General features: G+C 62.9%; 3 protein-coding genes across 3 annotated transcripts; all 3 read left to right on the top strand.

The window, feature by feature from the left end:
* The first annotated feature begins 805 nt into the window (after positions 1–805).
* LOC104697812 (heat shock protein 30C-like) lies at positions 806–1,647 on the top strand. The gene has a single exon (XM_010412856.3). It carries the CDS (start codon positions 887–889, stop codon positions 1,493–1,495), a length of 609 nt encoding a protein of 202 aa, XP_010411158.2. The 5' UTR covers positions 806–886; the 3' UTR covers positions 1,496–1,647.
* An 826-nt stretch (positions 1,648–2,473) lies between these two features.
* KAT2A (lysine acetyltransferase 2A) lies at positions 2,474–8,961 on the top strand. Its single transcript, XM_039565906.1, has 18 exons — positions 2,474–2,788; positions 3,351–3,474; positions 3,553–3,698; positions 4,065–4,154; positions 4,302–4,483; positions 4,736–4,927; positions 5,017–5,123; positions 5,251–5,358; positions 5,445–5,581; positions 5,706–5,914; positions 5,985–6,111; positions 6,338–6,448; positions 6,525–6,668; positions 6,920–7,034; positions 7,127–7,163; positions 7,275–7,338; positions 7,542–7,626; positions 7,853–8,961. Exons 1-18 carry the CDS (start codon positions 2,561–2,563, stop codon positions 8,044–8,046), a joined length of 2,400 nt encoding a protein of 799 aa, XP_039421840.1. The 5' UTR covers positions 2,474–2,560; the 3' UTR covers positions 8,047–8,961.
* A 187-nt stretch (positions 8,962–9,148) lies between these two features.
* Positions 9,149–13,593, top strand: DHX58 (DExH-box helicase 58). Its single transcript, XM_039565905.1, has 12 exons — positions 9,149–9,529; positions 9,607–9,808; positions 9,906–10,096; positions 10,307–10,423; positions 10,646–10,772; positions 10,852–11,034; positions 11,118–11,368; positions 11,492–11,641; positions 11,878–12,039; positions 12,321–12,511; positions 12,688–12,784; positions 13,034–13,593. Exons 1-12 carry the CDS (start codon positions 9,338–9,340, stop codon positions 13,211–13,213), a joined length of 2,043 nt encoding a protein of 680 aa, XP_039421839.1. The 5' UTR covers positions 9,149–9,337; the 3' UTR covers positions 13,214–13,593.
* Positions 13,594–14,062: the final 469 nt, after the last annotated feature.

The raw sequence follows: 14,062 nt of genomic DNA, 5'->3' as shown, positions 1-14,062 counted from the left end.
CGGGAGAAGAGCTCAGCCCTTTCCAGCCCGTTCCAGCTCATTCTTGTTACTCACCCATGAGGAGAGGCGCCGCTGACGTCGTGCCCGGCATACCTTCGCCCTGACTCTTAGAGCTCTGCTCTCCTGGCTTATAATTAGCAGCATCACCTCAGCCTCTGAGCGGGATGCCTGAGCCACCCCTGCCAAAAATCTGTGCCCTTTGCATTTCCCAGGCATGGAGTGAGCGTGGGCTCCTCCCTGCCTCCCCCCACCCTCAGCTGGGGCCCATTTCTCCCCATCTGTGCCCAGGGAGGTCCCCTCAGGTGAGACCAGAAGTCAGCCCGTGGGCCCATGCCCAGGTGGCATGCACAATGGGGTGCTGAGGGGTCAGGGCAGGATGGGGGTGGCCAACAGGGAGAGGAGTCCCAGAAAATGCAGGAAGTGCCTGGCAGCAGATGACATGGGACACGTTGCTTTAGGTGTGGGACTGTCCCTGTACTGGCAGAAGTGATGCCCTCCTGGCACAATGGAGCCTTGGCTCCACCGAGCCCCTGGCAGAGGGGCCAGGGAAGGGCTCTGTGGCCCCTCGACCATGGCCCCACTGGCTCTGCTGCATCACGATGGCTCTGCAGAAACCTGAGCTGCCAGCAGTGACTGCGGCTCCCTATTTGTGGCATGTGACTTGTCCCCAGAAACAGGCGCTGCTATTTTGGCTGGTGGATAATCAGCCTCTCAAAAATAGGCGATGGCTCCAGGAGGGTGCGTGGGGAGAGAGCGTTCTGGAAGGGACACACCCCTGGGCAGAGGAGGATAAATTCCGCTGCTCCCCTGCCCCAGCCCAGTACCGCTCCAGCCACTGCACCGAGCAGAGCTGCAGCACAACCAGGAGCACTCGTTGGGAGCAGAGATGCTTTGCCGCCTGCACTTTATGCCGCCCATGTCCAGCTCACTGTTCCCGTGGCTGGGACCCGTCCGCACCCTCTGGCCACATCCAGGCACCCTCTTCGCCGAGCTGGAGCGGGAGATGCGGCTGGAGATGGAGAGGGCTCGGGAGTTCATGAGCAGCGTCGAGCAGTACCTGACCAGTGGGAGCAGCTCCGGACGGCTCGGCATCGCCGCAGACCGTGCATCGAGCACCAGCGCAGCCCTGACCCAGGGCTCTGGGGACGGCTTCTCTGTCTGCCAGGATGTGAAGGACTTTGCGCCCGAGCAGCTGTCGGTGAAGGTGGTGGGAAGGAAGGTGGTGCTGGTGGGGCAGAAGGAGACGCAGAGCACAGACGAGAAGGGCTCCTTCTCCTACAAGTACGAGGTGCTGAAGCGGGAGTGGGACGTGCCCGAGGAGGTGGACGCCGAAGCGCTGACCTGCTCCCTGTCCAAGGAAGGGCAGCTCCGCATCGAGGCTCCCAAGCTGGCACTGCCGGCTGTCCCGGAGAGGAACGTGCCCATCCAGATGGGGCCGGTGGTGGCACAGCCAGCTGGCAGCACTGAGGATGGAGCCGAGCGGGCCAAGGCATGAAGAGGAGCAACGGGGGCCAGGCTGAGCCTGGCTACAGAGGCAGCTGCTGGCCGCAGAGCAGGACCGCACTGGGACTGCGCGATGGCCCGGGGGGTGGTGTCTGCCCAAAACATGCAGCTTTTTTGATATGTAATAAATATTTCTAACTTTTATTTGTGTGACTTCGGTGTTTCTAGTCTTGCCCAGCCCTGTGCTTTGCAACGCTCCTGCCTGTGCCCTCGCAGCGTGATGGCAGGGTGGGGAACGGGGCAGTGCTGGCACAGGGCATGTCCCTGGCACCTCTCCCCAGCTCTGCCCTGGCAGAGTAGGTTGGGCGAGGGGCTCCAGGCCATGTGCAGCACTGAGAATCCCCGGGAGCTCCTGAGCATCCCCCAGGGTAGCCTTCGGACACCTGACTCCCATCTTTGGGCTGGTGCTGGGACACTCCCGTGCGGTGCCCGCGTCCCCCGTGCTGTCCCCCCGGGCAAGTGCTGGCACCTTCCAGGCGCTGCCCGCAGCTCCGCGCCCCCGCCCGCCTCTAAGCCGCACCCCCCGGTGAAAGTGGGCGCGGCCTCTCATAAATGGCCAGCGGGCGGACCCGGTTCGCTGGTACCGGTCAGGAGGCGCGGCCAGGCTCCGTGCCGGGCGCTCGGCCGCACCCCGTGCCGGCGGTGGGAAGGCGGAGGGCGGGACACACACCGCATTTGGAGAAGAGGGCGTGGCCATGCTCCATATTTGCGGGGCTCCGCGGAGTGCCGAGCGCGCCGTGCGGCGCCGGACCGGGCGCGGTACCGGTTACCGGAGGGGCGGCAGGGCTCCTCCGGGCACCGACGGCTCGGCACCGCCCCGTGAGGGGCTGTCGCGGTGGGTCGTCATGACCGGACCTCGATCCTCGCTGGACGGTTCACGGCACGCGCAGTCCCGAGTGGGGGCTCTGCTCCCGTTCAGGACAGCGGGTGACGCGAACCGGCCCCGGGAGCGCCGTCCCGGGAGCACCGACCCCCCCTCCCCCGCCGCAGCCGACTACGGATCCCGGCGTTCCCGGCGCGCAGGCGCAGTGAGCGCGGGGCGCACGCCGGGCCCGGCATGGCGGAGCCGGAGGCCGCGCAGCCCGGGCGGCCCCCGCCTGGCCCGGGCACGGGAACGGCGGTGGCGGCGGGGGCGAGCGGGGTGACGGCTGGAGGAGCGGGATCCAGCGACCCGGCACGGCCCGGGCTGAGCCAGCAGCAGCGGGCGAGCCAGCGCAAGGCGCAGGTGCGGGGGTTCCCTCGCGGGAAGAAGCTGGAGAAGCTGGGGGTCTTCTCGGCTTGCAAGGTGGGGCACACAGGAGGGAGGGCGGGAGGTGGGGTTCAAGGCTGTGCATGGGTGGGGAATGCAAGGACGGGCGTGGAGGGGGTGCGGGGGATACAGGAGTGGAGGTTCAGGGCTGTGCTGGGTGGGGGATGAAGGATAGGGGTGCTGACCTGAGTGGGGAATGCAGGAGGGAGTTGCAAGGACGCTTATGGGTGTAGGAGGGGAACTTAGCGGGTGCAGGAGGATGAGTGCAAGGAATGCATGGACAAAGGATGCAGGATTGGGTGCTGGGATGTACATGGGGTGCAGGACGGGGGTTTTGGGCTGTTCGCAGGCAGGGGCTGCAGGAAGAGAGTGCTGCAGGGAGGTGCAGGGATGTCCCTGAGCAGGGGCTGCGAGGTTCTGGGGCTGCACGGGAGAGTGTTGGGATGGCGGGTGATGCAGGATGGGGGCTGAGAAAAGCTGGGGTGGGTGAAAAGGGGCAGGTGGAAGCCAGGGAAATCGTTTCACCAGAGAAGGTGGCAGCCTCAGCACGTGGCAGCACGTGAGCCACTGCGAAGGCCACTTCTGTCCCTCATACCAGGCCAACGACGCCTGCAAGTGCAATGGCTGGAAGAACCCAAACCCCCCCACAGCCCCTCGGATGGACCTGCAGCAGCCGGTGACCAACCTGAGTGAACCGTGCCGGAGCTGTGGCCACGCACTGGGTAGCTCCTGTGGGGCCTCACGGGCAGGGTGAGCAGTGCTGATCCCCTGGTCTCACCGCGGCTTTCTCTCCGGCACAGCGGACCATGTGTCCCACCTGGAGAACGTCTCGGAGGACGAGATCAACCGTCTGCTGGGCATGGTGGTAGATGTGGAGAACCTCTTCATGTCAGTGCACAAGGAGGAGGACACAGACACCAAGCAGGTGTATTTCTACCTGTTCAAGGTGCGCATGTCTCGCTGCCCCACTCACGGTGGGACTTGTGCAGAGTCTCTGGTCCTTGTGGGGAGCTGGGGCTGCTGTCCCGCTGTTCATGCTCTGTTGGAGCTGGAGCTGAAGCTGGGGCTGTGAACCATCCCACAGCCCAAAGATCTGAAACACTGACCCTCTTCTGAAGTGACCTCTGTCCTGGCCTTGAATTCCCTTGGGGTATGGTTTTAGGGGATGAACGGGTGTCCTCCAAGGGCAACCCCGGTGCCTTCCTGGTTGTAGCAATCAGAGCAGCCCCATGGCAGTGTCAGCCACCTCCACCATTCCTGGAGCATCCAGTTCCTGGGACTCTGGTGACCATGTCTAATGGTGTCTTTGTAGCTGCTGCGGAAGTGCATCCTGCAGATGAGCCAGCCTGTGGTCGAGGGCTCCCTGGGGAGCCCCCCCTTTGAGAAACCAAACATTGAGCAGGTGAGGCTGCTGTCAGGCTTGTGCACCGCCCTGATGACTTATCGTATGTTCTGCTGTTCTTCCATGGTCCCCTCACTCTCTGGGAGGCAGCACGGAAGAACTCAGAGCAGCCCCTGGCACCCTCCCAATGTTCCATCCTCTCCCCAGGGAGTCCTGAATTTTGTGCAGTACAAGTTCAGCCACTTGCCACCCAAGGAGCGCCAGACCATGTATGAGCTCTCCAAGATGTTCCTGCTGTGCCTCAACTACTGGAAGCTGGAGACGCCGTCCCAGTTCCGTCAGCGCTCCCAGAACGATGATGTGGCCACCTACAAGGTCAACTACACCAGGTGAGGGCAGGGGGTGGTAATTAGCCAGCCACCCTGGGGTCTCACTCCTGGGACTCTCCCCAGCTCTCCAAGAGTGTCGGTCCACTAGGAGAGCAGGCACCCAGTGGGGCCAGTGCTTCTAAATGTCAGCCATGCCCTTCGTCCACCTTCTCTTCTCGCTCCTGCTCCTGGCAGCGTTGTCCCAGGAGGGATATGCATGCTCTGGGGTCTCTGGTTCCAGCCTTGTCACCGCAGCCCCTTCCTGTCCCACAGGTGGCTGTGCTACTGCCACGTGCCGCAGAGCTGTGACAGCCTGCCCCGCTACGAGACCACCCACGTCTTCGGGCGCAGCCTCCTCAAGTCCATCTTCACGGTGACCCGCCGGCAGCTGCTGGAGAAGTTCCGGGTGGAGAAAGACAAGCTGGTGCCGGAGAAGCGGACACTGATCCTCACCCACTTCCCCAAGTAGGTGCCCAGTGTGGGGATGGCTGCTGGAGCACTGAGGGGACTCCTCCTTTGGGATGCTTGCATGCTGATGTGCCACTCCCTGCCAGGTTCCTCTCCATGCTGGAGGAGGAGATCTACGGTGAGAACTCTCCAATCTGGGAGGCTGATTTCACGGTGCCAGCTGCGGAGGGTGCCCAGCTGGCGTCTCGCCCAGGTATTTCAGGAAGCAGCTCCCCCTGTTTGGGGGCTGTGGGATGAAGGATCAAGGTGCAAGTGAGCTGGGCTGCCATGGCTTGATGAGGCGCTTTCCAGCAGTCATGGGCACCACGGGTCTGTTCCAGCTGCAGTCAGCACCGTCGCCGTGCCCACCACTCCTCTCTTCAGCAAGAAGCTCAGCAGCAGCAGCTCAGCCGCCAGCCTGGACGCCAGCACTCCGGAACCCCTGCCAGGTAAGGTCACATTAGCCCACGCCACAAAGCTGGAACTGTCCATGGTCCCTCCCGGCACTGGATGTGCTGCTCTGCTCCCATCCCAGGGGAGAAGCGGAAGCTACCTGAGAGCCTGACGCTGGAGGATGCCAAGCGGATCCGTGTCATGGGAGACATCCCCATGGAGCTGGTGAACGAGGTCATGCTGACCATCACGGACCCTGCTGCCATGCTGGGCCCTGAGGTACGGGCTGGGGATGCTGGGGCAGCTCTGGTGCTCTCCAGTGCCCACAGAGCTGCTTCCCCAGTGTGCCAGGGTGGAGTGGGGCTCCCCCAACAGAGGGACAGTGACCCCCCCATGCCCCCAGACCAGCCTGCTGTCGGCCAACGCGGCGCGGGATGAGACGGCGCGGCTGGAGGAGCGCCGCGGCATCATCGAGTTCCATGTTATCGGCAACTCGCTCTCGCAGAAATCCAACAAGAAGATCCTGATGTGGCTGGTGGGGCTGCAGAATGTCTTCTCACACCAGCTGCCCCGCATGCCCAAGGAGTACATCACTCGCCTCGTTTTTGACCCGTGCGTGGCTGGGGGATGCGGGGGGGCCGGTGCGGGGGGCTCCCCTCACCCTCGGCTGTGCTGCCCACAGGAAGCACAAGACCCTGGCGCTGATCAAGGATGGCCGAGTGATCGGGGGCATCTGCTTCCGCATGTTCCCTACCCAAGGCTTCACGGAGATCGTCTTCTGTGCCGTCACCTCCAACGAGCAAGTGAAGGTGAGAGCGGGGAGAAGGGCACACACGTGTGCCCCTCAAAGCTGGGCAGGGTGGTCTCTGTGTAGCTGCCCCTTGGGCAGCCAGACCTGCTCAGCACTGACCAGCCCCAAGCAGTGGTAGTTGCTCCAGGACATCTTCCAGCTGCCATTTCCATGGGTGGGAGGGGGTTGTTAATCCCAACTGGGGCTGCCTGGGGGGGGTCCCTGTCTCACGGTGCTTCCCCAAGGGCTATGGGACACACCTGATGAACCACCTGAAGGAGTACCACATCAAGCACAACATCCTCTACTTCCTCACCTATGCGGACGAGTACGCCATTGGCTACTTCAAAAAGCAGGTGGGCTCCTTTCCCTGGGAGCTGCCCCCAGCTCTGCTGCACACCTGCCCCCTCCCACCCACCCCCTCTCTCCTAGGGCTTTTCCAAGGACATCAAGGTCCCCAAGAGCCGCTACCTGGGATACATCAAGGACTACGAGGGGGCGACCCTGATGGAGTGTGAGCTGAACCCCCGCATCCCCTACACTGAGCTTTCACACATCATCAAGAAGCAGAAGGAGGTACGGCCCAGGAGTGGGCAGGAGGGTGGGTGAGCACTGCCAGCCTCCCCCTGAAGGTGGGGGAGAGGTGTGGGGCTGTGCTGGCCCTGAGAGTAGACTTGCAGGGCAGAGAGGGGGCACTGGTGGCTTTGACACTGGCCGGGGTTGTCTCTGGCCCTGCACAATGGATTTATGGGGTCCCACATCACGGTGTGGCAGAGCATCATGCAGTCCCCACTCATCTGCCCCCTTCCAACCCCTCTTCCCTGCAGATCATCAAGAAGCTGATTGAGAGGAAACAGGCGCAGATCCGCAAAGTCTACCCAGGCCTGACCTGCTTCAAGGAGGGTGTGCGGCAGATCCCCATCGAGAGCGTCCCTGGCATCCGTGAGTCCTGGCAGGGGGTCTGGCAGGAGGGCTCTGTCCTCCCTCCCCATGGCTGCAGGGCAGATGTGGTGACGCTGACGCTTGTCTTCCAGGAGAAACAGGATGGAAACCACTGGGGAAGGAGAAGGGGTGAGTGCTGCATGAGGGCGAGGGGCTCAGCTCTGCCTGTACCTCAGTCCTGGCATTGGCCAGGCCCTGGAATGGAGAGAGAGACTGATGGGCACTGGCTTTGTCCTGCAGGAAGGAACTGAAGGACCCAGACCAGCTCTACAACATGCTGAAGAACCTCCTGGCCCAGATCAAGGTGTGGGCAGGAGAGGACCCTTGCTCCAGGGTGCCTGTCTGCCTGACAGCCCTCAGAGCTGCCTCCCTTGGGATGGGCTGTACAGGGCTTTGCCCTTGGGGCCTGCTGGGGTGACCCAGGTGTGGGGAGAGCAGGACTCTTGAGTGCTGGAGCGAACAAGGGTTGTGTGGTCATTGCTCCAACTGCCCCCCACTTCTCCCCAGACCCACCCCAGTGCGTGGCCCTTCATGGAGCCAGTGAAGAAGTCAGAGGCACCGGACTACTATGAAATCATCCGCTTCCCAATAGGTAGGTTGCTGTGTCCACCCCCCCAGGACAAGATTACAGAAGAGAGGGCTGAGGACCCCCCCATTCATTGTGGGGTCTGTGCTGGGGACTCAAGTTTGGGGTGGTGGGAGCCTCAGGATAGCCCAGAGTGAGAGAGGGATGAGTTGGGACCTGTGGTTGGTGTCCAGCTCAGTGGCTGGGTGGTGCAGAGGCCTGGGGAGGGGCCCTGACCGTTCCCCACCCCCAGACCTGAAGACCATGACGGAGCGCCTGAAGAACCGCTACTACGTCACCAAGAAGCTGTTCATCGCCGACCTGCAGCGCATCATCACCAACTGCCGCGAGTACAACCCGCCCGACAGCGACTACTGCAAGTGTGCCAACACCCTCGAGAAGTTCTTCTACTTCAAGCTCAAGGAGGGGGGGCTCATCGACAAGTAGGGGGGCTGGCTTGGACCTGCTGTGGCCACTGGCCCTCCCATGGGAGGGACCTGTGGGATCCAGCCCCACTCTCTCTGTGGGTAGGAGCTGCTGGAGGGATTGGTGCTGCTGAGCAGCCTGGGGAGCTGGGCCTTCCTTCTTGGGGAACCACAGGGGCTGGGGGGGCTGGTGCTTTTATCCCTGAGGTGCTCTGGCTGCCTCTCCTAGGGAATGGGGGTGAGGCTGGAGCTGCCTCATCAGGATCTGCCCAGGGCAGAGACAGCACTGAGCTCCTGCCTCTGCCTGGGGAGGGGGAGCCCCCTGACCCCTGTGCGTCCCCCCTACCTGGGATCGTGCCTTCTGCCCTGGCTCCCTGTGACAGGGCAGGGGCACACAAGTGCTTTGGTTTCTGCTCCGTCCACGTGCAGGCAGCCCCTACCCCTCACACTGAATGTACGGCGGGGTCAGCCCTGCGGCTGCCCGCAGCGGTGCTGCTCCTGGGCCAGGGTCCTGCTGGGCAGGGGGGCTCTGCCCTGCACCCCCAGTTCCTGCTGCCTCTGTCAGCTCTTCCCCCGGGTCAGGTCTGCCTTCCCTGTCTGTACATCCTCCCTGCCTGCCCCTGCTGCCAGCTGGGGGGGTGGGGGGCTGCCAGCCCCAGTCCTGCCCCTCCGGGTGCCAGGGAGGGTGGCTGCCAGGTGCTGTGCTGGCTTCTGTTCCCCCTGCTCCGCTCCAGCTGGCAGACACCTCTGCTTGTCTCCCTCCTTGCTCCCCCCTCCTTGTGCCCCCCACCCCTTTCCCTGCCCCCACTCGCCCCCATTCCACTTGACTGGTGTTTCGTTGGTTTGTTTTTTTTTTTTTTTTTAATAAATGTCTTTGTGCAGCCCCAGCTCCATCCGTGGGGCTCACCCCAGCGTGGTGGGCAGGTGGACAACCTGGGATGTTGTGGAGGGTGTTTGTGTTGGGGAGGGGAATAGGAACAACTCGGGATGGGGAGAGTGTAAAGATCCCCGTGGATGGGCTGGGGTGCACTGGGCAGAACTGGGGTGCAGGGTTGGTTGGGGTGCTCAGTGCTGCGCTGGGGTCCCGGACCGGTCGGGGCGCAGGGGCCGTCTGGGTGCGGGGGGGGTTGCTGTGGGAGCTCCACTCGGTTTCGGTTTCGGTTCTGATTTCCGGGCCGGGCGGCTCGGCTCGGCTCGGCTCAGTTGGCCCCAGCGCGGCCGGCGGGGCCCCCCCTTGCGGCCCCCCCCACTTGCGGGACCAGCAGGATGCGCCGCCTCCAGTTTCGTTTCCCGGCTGGTTCCGCCTTCGGCAGATGCGGAACGCGCAGCGGCGGGGAATGGAGCTCCGGGGGTACCAGCGAGAGGCGGCGGCCCCGGCCCTGCGCGGCCGCAACAGCATCGTTTGCCTGCCCACGGGCGCCGGGAAGACCCGCGTGGCCGTCCACGTCTGCCGGCGGCACCTGCAGAGCCGGCCGGGCGGAAAGGTGGCCGTGCTTGTCAACAAGGTGCTGCCCTGCCCCAGGACCGCGGGAGCCACGGCTGGTGGTCCTGGCCGGTGCTGAGCGTGGTCCTGTGGGCGCAGGTGCACCTGGTGGACCAGCACACCGAGAAGGAGTTCCAGGCACTGCAGGACACCTTCAAGGTGGCATCCATCAGTGGGGACACCAGCCACAAAGCCTTCTTCGCCTGCCTGGTGAAGGAGAACGATGTTATCATCTGCACAGCCCAAATACTGCAGAACGCCCTGGTCAGCACGGAGGAGGACATGCACGTGGAGCTGACAGGTGGGCACCAGACCACATACGCTGCTGGCCCCACAGCCATGGCTGAGCCCCCAGCTGAGCCCCATCTCACCCCGCTCCACTCCCTGTCCCGGAGCAGATTTCTCGCTGCTGGTGATAGACGAGTGCCACCACACGCACAAGGACGCCGTCTACAACAAGATCATGCTGAGATACCTCCAGCACAAGCTCAGCAGGGAGCAGGAGCTGCCACAGGTTCTGGGGCTGACGGCGTCGCCTGGCACTGGGGGGGCAACGTCCTTCGAGGAGGCCGTAGAGCACATCCTGCAGGTGTGTCCTGTGCCCCCTGTCCTGCTTCAGCACAGCTTCCCCTGGGGTTCAGCAGGGTGTCCCTTGGGATGGGGGTTGATGTCCAGGTGTGTGGGTGCTGGGCAGACCAGAGGAGTCATCCCCAAACTCATCAGGTTGCCAGTGAGCACCACGCAGTGCACTGTCCTGGGCAGCTGGGCTTAGGGTGGAAGCAGGATCTTTCCCTCTCAGATCTGTGCCAACCTAGACACTGAGAAGATCACATCGGTGCAGGACGAGGCGCAGCACCTGCAGAGCCATGTCCCCCAACCCAAGAAGCAGTATGACCTGTGCCAGGAGCGAGTGCAGGTGAGGTATGGCTGCTCAGAGCCATGGGGCTGCTCACTGGGTGGAAGATGAGACCCTCAAGCTTTGCTGGGTGAGGAGCTGTGTCCCTTCATCCGCTTTGCTCAGGCCAGTGTGAGAAATTGGTTGACCCAGAGTTTTGGTGCTGGGGGATCCTGCAACTGTCTGCGTCCCGCCATGCAACCAGCCACGATTCCCAAATCCTGAGCCCCTCCCTGCTCCCAGGACCCCTTTGGTGAGCAGCTGAAGAAGATGATGGTGCAGATCCAGCAGTACATGGAGAAGCCGGGTCTCCCATGGGACTTTGGCACGCAGATTTACGAGCAGCGCATCGTGGAGCTGGAGAAGAGAGGTGAGGGTGCAGCAGTGCAGGTGTGGCGGTGCAGAGCCACGGGGCAGGCTGTGACTGCCGTGTCCCCTGGCCCCACCAGCTGCAGAGATGTTTTGTCGCAAGACCCGGGTGTGCGCCCTGCACCTGCGCAAGTACAATGACGCTCTGCTGATCAATGACACCGTGCGGATGATTGACGCCTTCCAGTGCCTCCAGCAGTTCTACAGCGCTGAGAGGGATGAGAAGGACCCCACTGAACAGTTCCTCATTGCCACATTCGAGGGTAACAGAGGGGCCTGGAGGGGGGTGATGCTGGCTGCATTTTGGGTGTAAGGAGTCTCCCCGACACCCCTCTCACCTGTGCAGAGAACAGGGCAAGGCTGCAGGCACTTGCCGGGGACCAGCGCTATGAGAACCCCAGGCTGGGCAAGCTGGAGGGGATCCTGCGTGAGCACTTTGAGCCCCTGGGCGCTTCTCGTGGCATCGTCTTCACCAAGACAAGGCAGAGCGCTCACAGCCTGCTCAGCTGGCTGCAGACCACGGCCACGCTCCAGCACATCAGGGCCACCGTCCTCACTGGCGCTGGCTACAGCAACCAGACCAGGCACATGACACAGGTGAGTGGAGGGTGGGCAGGAACTGGATTGATCCCACTCTGCACACTTTGGGGGTGCTGCTGGTGCTGCCCAGGCCTCAGAGCCCTACACAGCTGCTGAAGCATCACCCCCCTGTCTACCCAGAACGAGCAGCAGGATGTGATCAAGCAGTTCCGTGAGGGAGCCCTCAACCTGCTCTTCTCCACCAGTGTGGCTGAGGAGGGCCTGGACATCCCTGAGTGCAACATCGTGGTCCGCTATGGGCTGATGACCAATGAGATCGCCATGATGCAGGTGCTGCCCAGACTCCCTCTGGCCCTGCCAGGAACCCCCAAAGCCGTGGGGGTGGGACATGGGGGCTCTTGCCTTCCCTGCAGGCATGTCCTTGGGGATGAGCCCAGCCCCTGGCAGAACATCTCCTTGACAAGGTGCAGGGGAGGGTGGAAGTGGCTCTGTTCTCACAGGGTGGCACGAAAGGGTTGGCTGTGTCCCTCTTCTACTGACTGCAACATTTGGACCTTGCTCTGCAGGCCCGGGGCCGTGCCCGTGCTGAGAACAGTGTCTACTCTGTCCTTGCCAAAGCCAACAGCAGAGAGGTGGCCCGAGAGCTGCTCAACGAGGACCGGGTGGAGCTCATGAAGAGGGCGATTCAGGCAGTGCAAGCCATGCCTGAGCAGGAGTACAACCAAAAGGTAGGTGCTGGGTGCTGCCATGGACACTGGCAGAGCCAGGCAGCTCCTGCCCACCTCTGCACCCTGCATTTGGCTGCCTTCTCTGCCCCAGGGCAGCACCGGATCCTGAGATGGGGTTGTGTGAGGGGCATGGGGCAGTGTGTGCCCATCCTGCCCTGCCTGTCCTGCCCTGTCACTTGCACTTGTGGGATGATGCATCCCTCAGTGGATCTTGCCATATCTGCCATCTGTCTTTGCCTGCAGCCCTGTGCTGACCCCTATCCCCGCTGTGTCCCCCACAGATCCAGGAGCTGCAGCGGGTGGCCGTAGCCAGCTGGCTGATGAAGGAGTCCAGGATCAGTGAGCGGCGGCAGCTGCACGACCCAGATGCTGTTCGCCTGTACTGTGTCAACTGCAACATGGCCGTGTGCCATGGCAGCGACATCCGCACAGTGGAGGGCATGCACCATGTCAACGTCAACCCCGAATTCAGGTAGGAGTCTTGCATGGGCAGGGGCGAGCGGGCAGGGGTAGCACCAGCCTGCTGCCAGCTCTTTCTCTTGGTACAGGGAGATTGCAGGAACTTTGTTTGACTATGGGAGCACCTGTGCTGCCCTGTTTGTGTCCCCTGGACCATCATCCTTACTGTTGGTGTCCCCTTCCTTCCAGGCTGTATTACAGAGTTTCCTCTGTGAAAATACAATTCCAGCGCACTTTCAGGGACTGGGAGCCTGGCTGCCGTATTGCCTGCAGCGCCTGCAGCCAGGTGAGCACAACCATCCCCCTGTGTCTGCAGCCCAGTCAGAGCTGGAGGGACAGGAAGGGCTGTGCCTTGTGCCCCGGCTCACAGCTGCACATGCCTGTGTCGTGTGTGCTGAGGGACATGGACGCAGGCTGCCTGCAAAGGAGAGACATGCCTTGGGAGCAAGGAAGTCGCCCATCCCTGTGTGCGTGGCCCTGCAGCCTGGGGACGCTGTGTGTGCGGTGTCTAACTGTCCCCTCCCTGCCCACACAGGACTGGGGCATGGAGATGCTGTACCGGCAGGTGAAGCTGCCTATCCTCTGCATCAAAAACTTTGTGGTGGAGACACCGGCAGAGAAGAGGAGGTACAAGAAGTGGAGCGCTGTGACGTTCCCCATCAAGGCGTTTGACTACCTGGAGTACTGTGCTGACACCCATGGCCTGTCCTTCTAGCACAGGCTCTGTTCAGAAGAGGACTATTCACAGGGCACTTTCAGGGTCTCACGTGAAAGGGAGAGGCTTCCTCGACCCTTGGACAGAAGGCCATGGCTCACTCCTCTCTTCCTCGCTGGTCTGAGCTGCAGCAGTGCGTCCCGTGCTGGAGCCCATGGCTGCTGAAGGAGCTTTGCTGACCCCGGGCAGCAAAGAAAGGATGAGATGCTGGGATCAAAAACTACCCAAACCCTTCCTTGCTCCCCATGCTGCTGCCTTCCCCTCTGCAACCCTGCCAGGAGAACCATCCATTTTTGTGGGGCCAGGACACAGCCCACTGCTTCTTCACTCTGATTTGTGAATTTATGGGTCTCCATTAAAAACGCACGTGCTAGACTGAAGGGGCAGGTTGGCCGTGTCACTTGTGACAAGAGCTGGCTGGGCAGGAGCGTTCGAGGGGGGGACATGGCACCAGAGCCAGACCCCACTGTGTGCTGTGCCAGCAGAACAGGGCTCTCCAGGGGACAGTGGAGCCTGTGAGGCCGCCCCGGCCCTACCCCCCCGGCAGAAAGTGGCCTGTCTCACCCACCCACCCAACACCGAACCTTCTCGAGGCCCAGAACGAGCCTAAACCCCTCTGGGGCAGCCCCAGGGGGTCCCTCCGGGGCTTCGGGCGTCCCCTCGATCTCACCTGGGAGCACCCTGGAAAGCGCTTTGCGTCCGAGCCGCGGGGGAGCCGCGGGGCTTGCGGCAGGACTCGGGACCGGGACCGGGACCGGGCCGGCTTCGGGGCGAGGGATTCGGTACCGGGGTGCGCAGCCCCGGACCGCGCGTCCGCCCGTGCTGTGCCGCCGCTGGGCGCTAGAGGGA

This window comes from Corvus cornix, chromosome 27 (genome assembly GCF_000738735.6).
Source record: "Corvus cornix cornix isolate S_Up_H32 chromosome 27, ASM73873v5, whole genome shotgun sequence".
In the NCBI taxonomy this organism is placed as follows: Eukaryota; Metazoa; Chordata; class Aves; order Passeriformes; family Corvidae; genus Corvus; species Corvus cornix.
This window is presented reverse-complemented; position numbering and strand designations above follow the sequence as displayed.